This window comes from Armigeres subalbatus, chromosome 1 (genome assembly GCF_024139115.2).
Source record: "Armigeres subalbatus isolate Guangzhou_Male chromosome 1, GZ_Asu_2, whole genome shotgun sequence".
Taxonomy (NCBI): domain Eukaryota; kingdom Metazoa; phylum Arthropoda; class Insecta; order Diptera; family Culicidae; genus Armigeres; species Armigeres subalbatus.
Genome location: NC_085139.1, coordinates 110,351,883 through 110,369,422, shown reverse-complemented (window position 1 = coordinate 110,369,422; position 17,540 = coordinate 110,351,883). Strand labels below are relative to the sequence as shown.

At 42.4% G+C, this 17,540-nt stretch overlaps 1 protein-coding gene across 1 annotated transcript in view; it reads right to left on the bottom strand.

Moving 5' to 3' along the window:
* Positions 1–14,649: 14,649 nt before the first annotated feature.
* The window catches only part of LOC134204835 (peptidyl-prolyl cis-trans isomerase G), a 30,479-nt gene continuing 27,588 nt past the window's right edge, over positions 14,650–17,540 (bottom strand). Inside the window, exons 7-10 of the mRNA XM_062679636.1 lie at positions 16,761–16,887; positions 16,592–16,694; positions 16,328–16,528; positions 14,650–16,266 (exon numbers count right to left, since the gene is read on the bottom strand). Of these exons, the coding sequence (XP_062535620.1) occupies positions 14,824–16,266; positions 16,328–16,528; positions 16,592–16,694; positions 16,761–16,887 (1,874 nt within the window). The 3' untranslated portion in view covers positions 14,650–14,823. The remainder of the gene's footprint in view (positions 16,267–16,327; positions 16,529–16,591; positions 16,695–16,760; positions 16,888–17,540) is intronic.

The following is a 17,540-nucleotide window of genomic DNA, read 5'->3' as shown; positions in this document are numbered from 1 at the left end:
AAAGTGGTCACCTCCAATACATTTACCAAATCAATATCTTCCACATAATGTACATATTCACATATGAGTTTTCACAACATTGTAAATTAATGTCGGGTGGATTAATCCCCGGAAATAGGCTATTAACCTTGATTGAACTATGTCAGTATTGTTTGTATGTACGTTAGGCGTTGATTATTTTTGAGTCATTTCTATAATAATGAGATGTACAATTAATGTAAAACACAACTTGTCCTCTATATTTTAGATCTGTTATTGTCACTGTGTTGTCGGTTTACTGTTAAGTTTCAACATAAAGGCAAGCACAGGCGGCACTGAACAAGTGCGAACCGATGTTCCGTAAAGTGGCAACGTAAAAAAGCAGTGTTCGGTCATCAAGAATGCCTTTATCGATACTAGCGAAAATAATTTGGGTGAGCTGGCCAAAGAAGGGGAACGATGATCAGCTAAAATGTTGCTTCGAGCACTTCGAACAACTGAAGCTGAACTCAGGCTATCCGCCTATTCGTGCATTGTTGTCAAAGTTCTGTGCATTCGCATATAGGAGAAGATAGACACGACTCTTCGACGATAGCAAGCAGGATTCTTGCCCCGGAGGATAACGTTTGGACTATATGGTTACGTTCCGCGACATCTATTCAAATTTATTTAGTTTACATCTAAACACTGAATCAACAATTTGACGCCACAATACACGGTTCGAGGCCGCATCTTTCCATCCTCGAATGAGCCCCACGCTCGACAGGTCGTTTTGCTACTGGTCTGCCCAACTCACTCGCTGCGCTCCACGCCGTCTCGTACCTGCAGGGCTGGTAGCGACCGATGCCGCTCAAAATAGTGACTTTAGTGACCAAAGCTGACGAAAAAAAACCAAATAGTGACCTTTAGTTGCAGAAAAAGAGACCAAATAGTGACTTTTAGTTTCAGTTGCTAGTTCGATGAGACGAAATCAAGCGTTTTTGGGGTCAAAGGAGAATCTCTTTATCGTAATTTGTGGAGGAAAACATCTTTCACTCACCACTTTTTCTCGGCAAAAATCTGCGTGAATTAGCATTCTCTTCTCGTGATAATGAGTGAAAATTGCGATCACTGGATTGGCTGTACGTACACCTACTTAAGAAAGATGCATAGAACTCTACGATTTGTCATAGGTGCCACGGAAGTTTTTGGAATTTTTAGTGCGACAGGAAGAACATCGTTTTGGTAAAAAAAAACCCAGATTAATCCACCTAGTGGCGATGATGCCTTTCTCGTGCATCGTAAAATGTACTGAAAAAATCACATGGGAAAGGTCAAAAAAGCACTTTAGGGGGATAGATCGCATATTTTCTATCATTTTGCATGTTTTTGCATTAATTACTATGCATTCCCACCATTCTTGAAAAAAATTTTTTTTTCGATTTTGAAATTTTTTTTTCCAAGGGGGGACCCTTGGGAAAAAACAATGATTTTTCAATAATTCCGAAATGCAATGTCCGATCAGGCCAATTTTCAATAGCAAACAATGGGACCGCATTCCCCGTCGAATGCAACTTGTTGCGAGTAAATCGGGTAATGCTAAGTTCCAAAAAGTGTGTCTACAAAATTTGTACACATACACACATACACACACACACATACATACATACACACAAACAGACATCACCTCAATTCGTCGAGCTGAGTCGATTGGTATATAACACTATGGGTCTCCGAGCCTTCTATAAAAAGTTTGGTTTTGGAGTGAAATTATAGCCTTTACGTATACTTAGTATACGAGAAAGGCAAAAAGAAACAACAATTATGAAGATTCATGTACAACGAGCCTGGGATTGAACGCTCGACCTCCGGCTTATAATGAGGACCCAAGCAACCAAAAGTTCAGATTTTACTTAAATTTGTTCCTAACCGAACCAATTGGTTCACTTTTGGTTCACATTGAGTTCCAAGCACCTTAACGGAACTTCAAAGTTCACTTTTGCGCTCTCACCATCCAAAAAAATTACTTAAAAAAGATGTCTACTCATCTACAAAAACAAATTTCCCTGATTTTTCCAGGTGTTTTACATTAATTTCCAGGTAAAAACAAACTTGCCATATATAGATTTTAGCAGCAAAATAATCGATTCAAACAAGTAAGTATTGCAAAAAACAATTTTAAAAAAAATGGTTGCCTCACAAAAACAATGTTGTAAATTACTTAAGAAATTCTTCCAGGAATTCCTTCGCAAGTTCACCCAGAAATTACTTCAGCCATTCAATCAAAAATTTCTCCAGGAATCGCATAGGAAATTCCTCCAGGATTCCTTTGAAAATTTCTCCATAGATTCCGTCGGAAAATCCTCTGGAAATGATTACAGAAATTCCTTCAAAGAGGGAATTCCTTTTTTGGAAATTTGGTTAAAAACTCTTTCGGAAATTTCTTTGAATTTTATTTCAGCTTTTTTTAAAGAAACTTGAGGAATCCTCTTAAGGAATTGTTCCGGAAATATATTTGGGAACTTCCTCAGGAATTCCTTCAGAACTTCTTGCGAAAACTCCTTCAGGAAATGTGTTGATGCAAAAATATGAGATTGCTGGGTCCATGACGTTAGGCGTAATACTACCTTTTTTATGTCGTGGGCTTTTTTTTGGCATTTTATGCTTAACACCCTTTATGCCTAACGTCCTTATACCTGACACGGGATATACCCGAGATTACTATTGTTGCTCTTGTTCGCGTGACCAACATCTAGTTTCTTTAGACCTAGCAGCCAAGGTACCGGTACTATAGGGTAACCAACTTGATTTGGACCCCTAATAAATATCATGATAAACAACAACCTGATGCCATTCCCATACATTCAATTCTCTTTCTCCACTTTAACATGATAATTATTACGATAAATAATCTAATCGTAATCTGAGTAGGTTATTAAGCTTATTGAAGCATATTTTGGCAGAATAATTTAAATGGTTACAACGCCACTAACATTCTATTGCTTATGGCTTTACTGTAAAAACCTTCGGAAAAAGCTTCGAGTATTCTTTTGAAAATTTTTGGAAACTCATGCAGAAATATCTTGAGGAAAACTTTAGAAAACAGGAGGAGTTGGAGGAGTTTTTCCGGATATTTTGCTTTTAAGAATTCTTTGGAAATTCGTCGAGAATACCTTTAGAAACTCCTTTGAAAATTTCATTCGGGATTCCTTCGGCTATTCTATCAAGAATTCCTTTAGCAAAAATTCTTCACAAATCACTTACTTTTTTTTCAAAAATCCCTTCAGATGATTTCTTTGAAAAATCCTCCGGATATTCCTTGAAAACTGATCCCGAAATTCCTTCGGATGTTCCTCCAGGAATTACTTTGAAAAATCCTAACTAATTTAGTATTTTTTAATATATTCCTAAAGAATTTCCGAAGGAATACTCAAAAGAATTTACAAAGCAATCCCTAATTGATTTCCCGAATGAATTCCTAGATTTCACCAAGAATAGCTTCAAAAAGTCTCAAGGAATTATTTTGAAGCTGGCAAAACGTTTTTTTGCGGAACAACGATCCATAAATGTTTGCTACATTTTTAATAGATTTTTTTTTTAAATTAATAGAATCAATTCAAATATTTGTAAGAATTTTTTTCATCTTTTGAGAGAATTTCACCCATGATCACCGGATATTGAAATTTCCCTGATCATGTCAGGAATTCCCTGATAATTCCAGGTTTTTTCCAGGTGGGGAGAAATTCCCTGATAATTCCAGGTTTTCCAGGTTTTTCCAGGTAGTAGACACCCTGTTAAAATGCGAGCTGATTAAGCCAAAACATCCCACCTTATTCGAACTTTTGATTGCTTGGGGAAAGTACGCAGATTTTTTGATTTGCTGTGCGTATTCATGAACAATTTTTGCTATGTAATTCGACAGTCCAAAATTGGGGAGACTTGATCTCCTTTCTATGATATCTACCCAATCTACGCATGAGAACAATTTATATTTACTTGATTTTTTTTGTATGGGGATTAATACGGGATCAAGTCTCCTCATATTGAGGCAACAACTCAAAATCCAAATATCCTGAGATTGTGTTGGAATTTCGGCATTTTTATCATTTAGCTAGATCATTTAGCATATTTATGGGTTTGTGCTGTGAAAAAATAATAGCATTTGGTCATTATTGGGAGAAGTAGTTCAAATTTTGGTCACTAAAAACATCTTCAGGAGGGACAAAACACAGTAAATAAGGTTGTCAACACTGGCGGCGCCAGCTATTGTTATTTGGTGGGGCACCACTTAGCGTAAGAACAATAGCCTATGAGAACAATGGTGTGATTGCATCGTGTGGTGCCCCACCTCTGTCTTCACCAGTGGTTGTCAATCAGAAAAACAACTCGCTAAATAATGATCATTTGTCTAGAGGATCTATTATAGAAATACGCTATAACAATACTACTTTAGTTCTTGGTAAAACAGGGGAGAATCAAGTCTCTCAAGGGTTCAAGTGTCCAAAAAATCAAGTCTCCCCATCATCCCCTACTGTATAAAGTTTAAATTTGAAAAAAAAAATCGAAATCGGCAGGTCTCCTGCTTGCATGACTGTATAGTAATTTATAAACTGTGACGCAATACACCTTCAATGGTGAAATGCCAATAAGAGCAGCGAGTTAAATGGCCAGCGAATTTTCAGAGCGATCATTTTTCCAAGATCCGTAATTTAATTTCCGCCAAGCATCATCCGACGGATACATAAAGCTTTGTAAAAAAATCTTGGTGAATAGTTTCAAAATAGTTGAAAATAGTGACTTTTTGTGAGAAAAAGTGACTTTAGTGAATGAGGTCGAAAAAAGAGACTTTTTAGTGACGAAAAAAGAGACTTTTTAGTGACGAAAAAAGTGACCAAGTCACTGAAAAGTGGCCCGCTACCAGGCCTGTACCTGCCGGATCGGCAGCGAACACCATCTTGGCAGGGTTGCTGTCCTGTCCGGCATTGTTGCAACATGTCTTGCCCATATGCTTTAGCTACGTTCTGGATACTGGGTTCGCCGTAGAGCTGGGCGAGCTCGTGGTTCACCTCGCACCTCGCCTTCTTGTACCCGTCGGATCGTCGTCGAGAACCATTGTAACCGGCTTACTGTCCGACCTTCTGGCTACGTGCCCGGCCCATCGCAGTCGTCCGATTTTACGGTGTGAACGATGGATGGTTCTCCCAGCAGCTCATGCAACTCGTGGTTCATTCGCCTCCTCCACGTACCGTCCGCAGGGAATCAATATTCGAGCAACGCCTAACAATATACCCTTTGTCATCAACAGAGATTGTTACTGACAAACGCACCTAGCGACAAACCTTTATCAGAAACCGAACACAATATGACAAGAATCATTTGCCTTGCATGCTCTGATATTTCCGAGAATACGATGCTATTTTCTACAGAAACTAGCAGAAACTACGATAGCACAAAACCGTAATTTTCTGTAAAGATAATGCAAAATAACGGGATCAAAAGTTAGCAACAAAATTGTCTTCTTTTTTGTTGCTGACAAAATTTTTCGGATCTTTGTCATTATTATCTCCGACAAAAACAAAGCTTTGTCGTTGTTCCTCTTTTGTCGCTTGTTTCGCATGCGCATCCCAGAAAAATTGATTCCCTGACCGTCCGTCATCTGCACCCCACCATAGATGGTACGTAGCACTTTTTTTTCGAAAGCTCCAGTGCGCGTTGGTCCTCCACGAACATCGTCCAGGTCTCGTGTCTGTAGAGGACTACCGGTCTAATGAGCGTTTTGTAGATTGCCAGTTTGGTACGGTGGCGAACTCTATTCGATCGGAGCGTCTTGCGGAGTCCAAAGTACGTACTCGTGTTAATCCCTGCTCTTCATATTACCCTTTCCAAAGCGATGTTGAATAGCAGACACGAAAGGCCGTAACCCTCTGCGCGTTTCGAAGGGACTCGAAAGTGCCCCTGAAACTCGAACATCACCCGATCCATCGTCGCTTTGATCAACCGTGTCAGTTTATCCGGAAATTCGTGTTCCTGCATTAGCTGCCATAGCTGGTCCCGATCGATTGTGTCATATGCGGCTTTGAAGTCGATGAATAGATGATGTGTGGGCACGTTGTATTTGCGGCATTTCTGCAGAACTTGGCGAATGGCGAACACCTGGTCCGTGGTGGAGCGGTCGTCCATAAAACCCGCCTGGTACTGCCCCACGAACTCCCTTGCAATTGGTGCTAGTCGACGGCATAAAATTTGGGAGAGTACCTTGTAGGCGGCGTTCAGCAATGTGATTGCGCGGTAGTTGCTACAATCCAGCCTATCGCCCTTAGGTGAGACACACGACACCTTCCATTCCATCCACTCCTGCGGCAAAACTTCCTCCTCTCTAATCTTGGTAATGACCCAGTGCCTCACCACCGTGTTTAAAAAGCTCTCCTGGTAGTTGGTCAATCCCAGGGCTTTGTTGTTCTTCAGCCGGCCAAGCTTCTCCTAGATTTCCTGGAGATCCGGAGCCGGTAAAATAATGTCCTGTGCGTGTGCTCTCAGATCCATCACCATACCGTCTGCCACATAGCCATTCAGGTGTTCTTCGTAGTGCTGCCGCCCCCTTTGGATCACCTCACGCTCGTTCGTAAAAAGGTTCCCGTTTATGTCCTTACACATATCACACTGTGGCACGTGGCCCTTACGTGAACTCTTCCGTTGGGAGTGCCACTTCCAGCTGCTGCGCGTATCCATGGGCTAGTCTACCGTCTTGTAGCCGCCCAATGTTAAGCCGCGGCGTCCGACTTCGACGCGTGTTGTACACCGTCGAGAGTTTTGAGCGCCGGCATACTGCAACGAGGTAGTGTCGGATTCAATATTCGCACTGCGGTAAGTGCGGACGTTCGTGATGTCGGAGAAGAATTTACCGTCAATTAGAACGTGGTCGATTTGGTTTTCCGTTTCCGTTTCCGGTGATCTCCATGTGGCCTTGTGGATATTTTTGCGGGGAAAGAAGGTGCTTCGGACTACCACAAACAGACATAACACATTGAACATTCACTCATTAAATTCATCGTCGTACAAACACTAACGATATCTGTTGTTTTCACTTAGTTGGGCAAATCACGAACCAGATGGCGTTAGTGAGCAAACGTCAAACTCGAGACAATCCGATGCACGCGCCACTAGTGACCGATTGGCCAACTAATGATTATTTAAAGTGACCAGTAAATCAGTGAACGACGAGAATTTCGTGAGTGTTATGTCTGTTTGTCTGTGGACTACCATTCCGCGGGAGGCTGCGAAGTCTATGCATTGTTGGCCGTTATCATTCGATACGGTGTGCAGATTATCCGGTTCGATGACCGGTCTATACATATCCTCCCTTCTTACCTGTGGGTTCATGTCGCCGATGACGATTTTGACATCCCGCAGTGGGTATCCATCGTATGTCTGCTCCAGCTATGTATGTGCGTAGAACGCTTCCTTCTCGTCATCGGGCCTCCCTTAGTGTGGGCAGTGCACGTTGATGATGCTATAGTTGAAGAAACAGCCTTTAATCCTCAGCTTGCACATCCTTGTGTTGATTGGCTGCCACCCAATCACACGTTGGCGCATCTTACCCAGCACTATGAAGCCGGTTCCCAGCTCGTTGGTGGTGCCACAGCTTTGGTAGAAGGTAGCTGCTGGATGCCCGCTTTTCCACACTTTCTGTCCTGTCCAGAAAATCTCCTGCAGCGCCACGACGTCGATGTTGCGGGAATGTAATTCATCGTAGATCATCCTGTTGCAACCTGCGAAACCTAGTCACTTGCAGTTCTATGTTCCCAGCTTCCTTCTTCTTCTTCTTATTGGCATTACATCCCCACACTGGGACAGAGCCGCCTCGCAGCTTAGTGTTCATTAAGCACTTCCACAGTTATTAACTACGAGGTTTCTAAGCCAGGTTACCATTTTTGCATTCGTATATCATGAGGCTAGCACGATGATACTTTTATGCCCAGGGAAGTCGAAACAATTTCCAATGCGAAAATTGCCAAGACCGGTACCGGGAATCGAACCCAGCCACCCTCAGCATGGTCTTGCTTTGTAGCCGCGCGTCTTACCGCACGGCCAAGGAGGGCCCCAAGCTTCCAACAATCCTTTATTCGGCGCCTAGGTCTTTGCCGATTATATCAGTCGTATTATCTCTTATATTGCTCGTAAATATTGGTTTTATTGGGCCTGCGCAAACCTCCTGTCTCGTCGGAGGGCCGTCGTGTCAGGTCTGTTTTGTGTTCCACCTGACACCAGGACTTGGGCTTGTGCGCCTTGAGCGACACACGGTCGCTTAGGTGGACCTTATTGCGGATACAAGCAGCTTTTTAAAGGAATTTAACAGGGCCCACTGTCAAACCCCATCACATCCTAGGCAAGCACCACAACTCGCAGATGGCCTGGGGAAGGATAATCCCTGCTGCCCCCACCCCCACAGATGATGCGCCTTTGTATTTCACGACTAACATTGTTATCATCCGGCCTATAAGGCAGTCTCCCAAATTTTATGCCGCCATCTAACACCAATTGCATGAGTGTTCGTGGGGCAGTACCAGGCGGGGTTCATGGGCGAACGCTCCACGGCAGACCAGGTATTCGCCGTACTTCAGATATTGCAGAAATGCTGCGAATGTCCACGCATCTTCTAGTCATCGACTTCGAAGCCGCAGATTATACAATCGGGTTTATTTGTTTGTTCTAGATCAACGACTCCATTTAGCCATAATGATCTTATTACCTAATTACTAATTACATTCACAGAAAACCTAAATACATAAATACGGAATTACATCAGAGTTACTTTTAAAACAATCTAATAATACTAACAAGATATAACAGAAATTATCATCGACATTTCCATAAGACATTTGCTAGATTTGCACATTCCTTACGGTTCCCAGTATTGTGGCTCATGACATACGAATTCCCTAAACATCAATCCAGCGAGCCACGTCGTTTCCAAAACAGCTTTTGCTTTAAACCGCATGTCGAATCCCACTTTGAATGAAACACAATGAGGAACGAGTTCCGTCACATCAGGTGGATCGCTTAGATTCAGCGTTTCGTCAACCATTTTCCGTATATCGTCACAGGACACATGTTTGGCTATTCGCGTGAAGAAAATCCAGAACTTTTGGCTGTGGATAGGCAGATGTGCACTTCTCTTCACATATAGATGAATGCGATTTAAAGATGATATATTCCAACATTCGATTTGCTGCGAGGCGTAGATGTCGAAGGCATTATACTATTTTCAACAGCGGTCTTAGGGGATTAATTTGTGACTAGATTTATTTATTTATTTATGGTGTACATCAACAGATTGTTCGTAATCCTAATGATGATTTAAAACTAGTATGGTCATTACAATAATAACTGATTAACAAAACAGTAAAAACACAACGAAAAATCAACTTGTCATGGGACTTAAATACACTTATCTAGCATATGCGCGTCAGCTACTACGACGAAAAACATTTACAAAACTATGGTGAAGCGCATCTCTTGTCAAGTGGTAGTCAAATACTGATGCCACCCTATCAAAAACTCTCTGTAGCCCGTTCAGTGCGTTGCCCAGACCAAAGTTGGTGCGGCGAAGGGGAAGTCTCAACATTTTGCTATTCCGCAATGGCCGATGTTGCACGTTAAGGTTAATTTGTTGCAGAATGTCTGGACAATCGATCTTTCCTTGTATAATATCAGCGACGGTCAGTGCTCTGCTTAAGTCCCTACGGATACGCAACGGAAGAAGGTCGATCAGCTGGCAGCGATCCTCGTAACTCGTAACAGGCTTAGATGATGTCTTAAGCTTTGACATCGCTCTCGAGATGGCTTCGACTTTCACCTCGATATCATCGAGCGATTGATTAGCTAATGGGACGTTGCTGGCAGCGGTGGTCACGACATCAACAGGTAGTTGTTCGTCTTCAAACACACTGGCGAATTTAGCTGAGAACAGGTTGCATATACCATATAGCCATGGACCGAGCCGAATGGAGAAGACTCTTATATACCGCACAGGCCACTTCGGCCTTAGTCTGATTAAATAAATAAATAATAAGGTTGCAGATTCACTATTGAATACCATGGACGATGCAAATCCAGTCTCTTTGCGCTGTTCATTTACGTAGCTCCAAAAGGACTTTGGGTGAGATCTTAGTCGCCGTTGTATCCCTCTTTGGTAGCGTAGGAAATGATAACGACTGATCCGTTTATACTCGTTGTTGAGTCTAACATAGTGGAATTTGAGTGGCAACGTACGGTGTTTCGTGTAACCTCTGAGTGCAGCTTTCTTGCACCTTTTCAGCGACCGGAGAGCATTCGTCAGCCACGGGATACGAGAGTCTGATCGAACGGACTTTTTTGGGACATGCCTGTCGATGATATACACCATGATGTGAGAAAAAGTTTCTGCAGCAGAATTAATGTCTACTGGATCAAGAATATGTTCCCAATCCATATTCGATAGCACTTCAGTAATACTGCGATGGTCCGCCTTATGGAAATCGTACGACACCACGGCTGGGGGGTTGAAGAAATCACGCATAACATTATCTTCGACGGCAATCACTAGAGAGCGGTGATGAGCAACATCCTTAACTAAGGGTGCAGGGGCCAAACAGATGGAAGGTGCCGTGGTACGACCACTCACGAAGCAGAGGTCCAGAGAGCGATTATTCTCGTTAACCTCGCCATTGATTTGAGATAGCGTTGCGATACTGTAGTTATCCAGAAGTTTAACGGCACCTGCATGGAACGTGGAGCTTTTAAGATCCGGACGGAAGAAGCCGCTATGAATAGGAGTCCATGCAATGCTCGTAAGGTTGTAGTCGCCCAAAATCACAACCTCATCACAAGACGCGGCCATATCTGAAGCACAAGATACAGATCGGCAGTGTGTGTCAATGAGATCCAAGTCGCGAGTCCGATCCGGAGGGATGTACACAGCACAGAGGAATAGTTGTCTGTCACCAAGCTGAATAACAACCCATACTTGCTCAACGGTGTTCCAAGAATCGTCCTCGAGTATTTTTGCTTTCAAGCTGGAGTTAACTGCGACAAGTACGCCACCTCCGGTAGTTTTCCTGCTATTCTCCGTGTTGCGATCACAGCGAAAAACTTCGTAGCCGGCTCCAAAAACGTAGCTCGAAATAGTTCGAGAATCAAGCCAGGTTTCAGTAAACACTATGACGTCGTAGTTCTGATCCAAAACAACTAGTCTATATTCGTCCAGAAGGCCGTTAATTCCTCCAACGTTCTGGTAGTAGATGGATATGTCGGACTGCGAGAGGCGAGAAGCGGATGAGGCACTGCAAATCGGAACACTATCAGGCAGAGAAGAATTCATTGACTGAGAATACTTGCCGACATTAGGAGTTCGGAAGACCCCATTTCCTGACCCAAGCACAGGACCGGGACGTCTGCTGGTCGCTGGCAGGAATGGCACGACTGAGTTGGGAGGATTAGGGGCTTCCTCAGAGCTTGTGGCATGATTGCGTCCCGGGAGCGTACTGGATGTAGAGGCAAGGTGTGCGATATCATATCTCGGTTGAGCTGACGGATAATCATGTTCTTCGGCGTATTCAAGTTGTTGGACGACCCTCTCCCCGCTTCCGACAGCAGGACCGGAGCAACTGTGATGAGCGGAGATGGCAAGAGGCTTGACTGAGTCGTAGAAGTTGAGGGCTCCTTTGAGACTCTCTGCGGCGCGTTCCGGATTCCCAGAGGTAGGCCATATAGGGGAATCAGCACGTAGATTTGTCGAGCGCAGGATACTGAAAAGTGGATCGGCATCAGACGTCGGAGAAACGAAAACTTGATTGTACTTGCCTGTCGTCGGATGCTGGAAGACCCCCGATCTGCAGCTAGCGTCAGGACCAGGACGACAGAGGTGAGCGCAGGCAGCAGAAGGCAGAACTGAGCTAGAGGAGTCGGGGGCTTCCATAATGCTTTCCACAATGCGTCCCGGTTGCGAAGATAACGAAGGATTGACAGTAACCTCACATGTGATATATCTGCACATCTCTAATGCTTTCTGAAACGTGAAGTAACGTTCATCGTTTAGAATAACGATCGATGTAGCCGAAGGGCTTGCTCGAATAAAGAAATACTCTGGACAAGTAGTCTACTCTGAATCCTCAAACGCAAAGGTTGTTCTCCTAGTAATCACTATCACAAACCTTCTACAGCGCCAGCTGATACTTTTATATTATCTTTCGCTGGACATAAAAGTGGCGACGAGGATAAAGTTTTTTTAAGTGAATTAATAAAAAGTGGTAGCGGTAGCTCTTTTAATAGGATCTAAAATAGCAGTTGCAGTAGAAATATCATCACTGCGATAGCATTGGCTCCAGTCCATTGCGGTTTTCAATTTCAATTGAGGGATATAAGCAAAATCTTTTATGGGAGGCACCCATATCCTTAGCGATGACAACTATTCTAATCACGGCTTTCCCAGCAAATCTTTTGGATAACAGACACTTAAGGTTAAATACGAATTATTTGTGTACAAAAATTATGGATGACAAAGGTCAATATGAAAAACATAAAGTGTTTGATATGGCAAAGAGTAATAAAACATATGTAGGCAATGACAAAAATAGTAGGTACTCAGTGGAGAATCGTTTAGAGTTAATAATTTTAACAGAATGCCTGATGAAAGCTAATGAGGCAGGTAGCGCTGAAGTGGGCAATGGCCAACAAAAGAATACAACGAATATAAGAAGATGGCGAAGGTCGGATTACATTCCAAAGGTGTATAGTTATTATGAAGTCGATGGACAGGCGGGAAGCAAATGCTTTAATTTGAATTTTACAGAAGTTATTATGGTAGATCTTGTTGATTCTTTTGACTTAAGTTTGCAGCTATTGATATTTGCTAGAATTTTTATTTTAAATGAAGAATATGAAGTCCGGTTTGTGGTCTCGAATATTAATATTAGGCAAGTTATTAGAACCCAGAAGAAAGAAGTTGATTGTGACTTGACGTTATCAGTGGTAGATAAAATTAACGGTGTACTGAGCAGCATGAGCGAAATGATTGATCTTTATAACAGCGGATTAGTTTTGCTTGGCAAACTGTTGAATTTGTTCTCAATAGTTTCATACGCTCAGAGGATTGTACTGTACAATCCATTTTGGAATATTTCCAAAATATGTTGTGTCGCTAATCGTAACACGAATGATAATAGAAATATTTATGTGTTTTATTTGTACACAAAACTTTTATCCGTATATTGGGTGGCTTGATGAATGGTATTTTACTTATGTCTTACAGGTACTTACGCAGTACGGCAGCACAATGGCGCACCAAGTTTGTATTGAAGCGTGTACATATCAAGAACGGATTTCAAAGCACAGATTGAATGGTGTAATCACAGACATGTACGAGACGATATCCGTAGGCGGTTCGTTTTACGATGATGATCGACTTATCGACACGGTCTCCAAATGGAGTTAAGGAGCAATCAAGCTGTGGAGTGCGGATTACATCAAAGCAAAAGCGTACGAGGAAGATTTACCAAAATTGTTTTTGTATATAGTTTGGTATAGTCGAAGTTTTGGTTCTCCAAAAAGTCAATTAGTTATTGTCAAAGTCAAAGTTTTAGTTATTGGTATTATTTTATTTATATATTTGATAATCATATTAAACTGTAGTCAAGTTATAGTTATGTATATAATCTACCTTGTAAAAGGGGAAGAACTGATATATCTGCACATCTCTAATGCTTTCTGAAACGTGAAGTAACGTTCATCGTTTAGAATAACGATCGATGTAGCCGAAGGGCTTGCTCGAATAAAGAAATACTCTGGACAAGAAGTCTACTCTAAATCCTCAAACGCAAAGGTTGTTCTCCTTGTAATCACTATCACAAGCCTTCTACAGCGCCAGCTGATACTTTTATATTATCTTTCGCTGGACATAAAAACATGTAAAAAATGTTCTGGTCGTAGCTGCATCACTACCGGATCTGCCGCTTGAAGGTACAGTGGAATTGAAAGTTGCGCTGGAACACGGGAGCGGATCAGGCGAAGAAATATTGTCACGGATTGCTTACTTGCCTGAGAAAGGTGGTTGGGAGACCCCTACACCAAACTCGATAGCAGAGCCAGAACGACTCTGATGGCAACCAACTGATTGCTGCATGTCAGAAATACATTCTTTTATTTCAGATAGGTAGAATTGTAGTTGCTGTACTGTTGTTCCAAGTTGTTTTTTGTACTTGTAGCTTGCTTCTTGTCGTTCAATCCGTTTTGAACATTGTGGTGGCTGAATGTAGGTAGGCATTCCTCGCATATCCAAAATAAGTTGTCAGTTGTTGATCATTCTAATCAACAATAATAATGTTCTTTGATCAACATACAACACTGAAATCGTTTGTCACGGCGTAAAACACATTACAATCGATCGGGACCAGCTATGGTAGCTAATGTACGAGCACGGGTTTCCGGGGCGAACATTGGACTGTTACAAGACGGTAAACTAGCCCATGGCTGGAGAGATCTTTGATCCGCCATTGGAGAAGAGGAGAACAACGCAGTATGGGCGAGATTTCTGCACCACCGACACGAGAGCAAACGAGACGCGATATAAAGAGCAGCGGAACAAACAAAACTCGATTTTCCGGAGGAAAAACTTCAAAGGATTTCTTTTATGTTCTCATTGTGAAAAGCAAGCGATTCACCATAGACAAGGTCAGCAGAGACTGTATTGAATCGAATCAAATAGTAAGGATAGTAATTATCCTATGTCTGAAATAAACGCTAGGCATAGGAAAAAGCAATACTCTCGAAATGCTACCACAAATACGCACAGTATGTACTTACAGAAACGGTGCCTCGTTGATTTCCCGATTAATCCGATGATGACGATGAACGGCGGCGTGATTTCTTTTTCTTGTCGCGTTTCTTCTTGCGCGATTTATCGCCACTGGACGAAGAAGATGACGAACTCGATGAGGTGCTCCTGCGCCGTTGCTTCTTCTTGCTTGTGCCAGTGGAGCTTTTGGCCTTCACCGTGGACACTACCGTTTCCAGAATTTTGTGAGCTGCGACCAGCTTCATGCTGTCGTGCGCTTGCAGTTTTTCAATGGTTTCCTTTTTCAGTTTTTCCAGCTGTGCTATCTCCAGTGCTGCTTCAAGTTTTTCCTGTTCCTCTTTTTGCTTTTGCTTCTCTCGTGCCTTCCGTTGCTCCTCGATTTCCTTCTCCATATGATTTTTCAGCAGAAGAAGAGTTTCGGCGCGCTTCAGCATTTTCTCCTTCTGCAAACGAGCCTTTTCTTCTTCGTTGGTTTCTTGTTTCACCTGCGGAACATTGGACTGTGGTGATTTCAAACGCTGTGGCTCTGGGGATGAATTCCGTTCGGATTTCTTGGAGCGCGATCGTGAGCGAGAATCGCTGCTACGGCGTCTATCTCGGCGACGGGAATTTGAGCGGGATCTGCTTCTACGGTCGTAGCTTCGCGAGCGTGATCGATCACGCCGGTTACGACCGGAGGATCGTCTGCGATCATAGCTTCGCGAACGTCGATTACGATCGAATCTGCCACCACGTCCGCGAGGCGAAAAGAATCCACGTCTTTGGTTCCAACGGCCTACAAATTGCCGCCCTCCCCCTCGGCGAAATGGCACTGGCGAACGATCTCTATATGAGCGACGTCTATCTCTGGAGCGACTTCTGGATGCGTCTCGAGCGCGATCCCTCGAACGACTTCTAGAGCTATCTCGCTTTCGATCTTCTTTTTTTCTTTCGCGAGATCGATCTTTCTTATCCTTCTTGTACTCACGGTTTTTGTCAGATTCATCTTCATTGCTTGCAGGTTTATTTGAATTTTCGATTACTTTTTCATTGCTTTCTAGTTCACCTTGCTTGGTCTTTTTGGTGTCCAACCCAAAAGCTCTAGCGATCGTCTCATTGCGTGGATTCTTTGTTGCGTCATCGTCGGAATACGCACCCTGATGTTCGTAATCCAGTGCATTCATATCGATGGGTTTTTCGGATTCACTTTTCTTCCCATCGTTACTGCCATCATCGCTACGATTGTCACTGATTTTCGCTGGCTGATCCTTCTCCTGTGTCAACTCGAAGAAGGATTTCTTCGCGGAATCCTTAGCCATTTCCTCGTGGCGTTTTTTGCGTTCGTTTTCGCGACGCTTGATCTCCCCTTCCCGCTGACGCTTTTCATCCTCGATTTTCTCCAGATCCGTCATCTTTATCGTTCTCTTTTGCGCAATCTTCCAGTGAATAGGAGTGAAGCTTCGCGATCTTGATCGGGACCGCGATGGGGTGCGATAACGCTGTAACAAGTTTTTAATTATTTAAATTGCAGGTCGACCAGGTGAGGCATCGAAAACTTACAAAATTGCCACGACCCTTGATAGCACGCCCACTTTTTGAAATAGGTACACGCTTCTTGGACCAACCGAATGCACGCTGATCGCGAGACCGCTCTCGCTCTCGTCTCCTGCCTCGTCCCCTGTCATCATCCTCGTCATCATCGCTCTTATCCTCGTTTTGACGCTTGCGACCATCACCGCGCATCAAATATTTATTCGATACCTAGGAAAATGTTTTTGAAATAATTATCTAATTCTAACAAATAACTTTAATGCTTTAACGTACCTCGGGTATTTCATTTGGATCAATCTTGGTCACCGTTGTCATCGGATGGGCCTCAGCATCGTCTTTCAATTCCCCTTCTTCTAGATTGCTTCCATTTTTATCTCTGAAGAATTAAATAGTTTGATTGAATAACAATTGCTTATATTGATTGTTTTTTTTTTCAACTGACTCTTTTTCACTCTTTGATTTTTTGTCCTTCTTTTTCTTTTTCTCCTTCTTTCGTTTCTTTGATCCTTCTGCTTCTGAATCATCACTTGTTCCCGATTTAGACTTCTTTTTCTTCTTTTCTTTCTTCTCTGTAAAAGCAATTTTTAAAATAATTAGAATTAATCCATCTTAGATAAATATGAAATGAATTGGGTGAAGTGGAAAACTTGCCAGCACCTACTCAATGAATATCAATGATAACCAAAATGCCGTTCCCGTACGAACAAAATCATTCGATTTATAACGTGTATGACTTTGTTTTCTCGACTGTATTGAGATTACACCACATGAGACTTCCGATTTCCTATTACTTTTCCGATTACTAAAACACCATTTTATTCTCTCCCATTCTTCGTCTACATACATAGCCATATACATAACCCGAGAACTGGAATATTTTCGGTCAGTAGTTATGCAACCGCCTACCATGATTTTTTATCTTGGTTATTTTCATCACCGCGACCACACTTATTTTATTTATCATTTTTCATTTCAAAATCATTTTTCAAAAATTTTGTTCGCAGATTGGATAGATGATTCGTTGTCATAAACATGATCATTTTCAATATTATTATATCAGAGAAAGGATAACAAATTTCGAGTATTATGTCCGTTTATCTGTGACCTCCTAATTGTTTTGTAACAATTAATAACGTAGTATGCCTTGCTAAAACCAAATGTTTGTTACCTTCAAATAAAATGTTATTCTGTTATCAACCGTCAACCACTTCAGTTGTTCTTT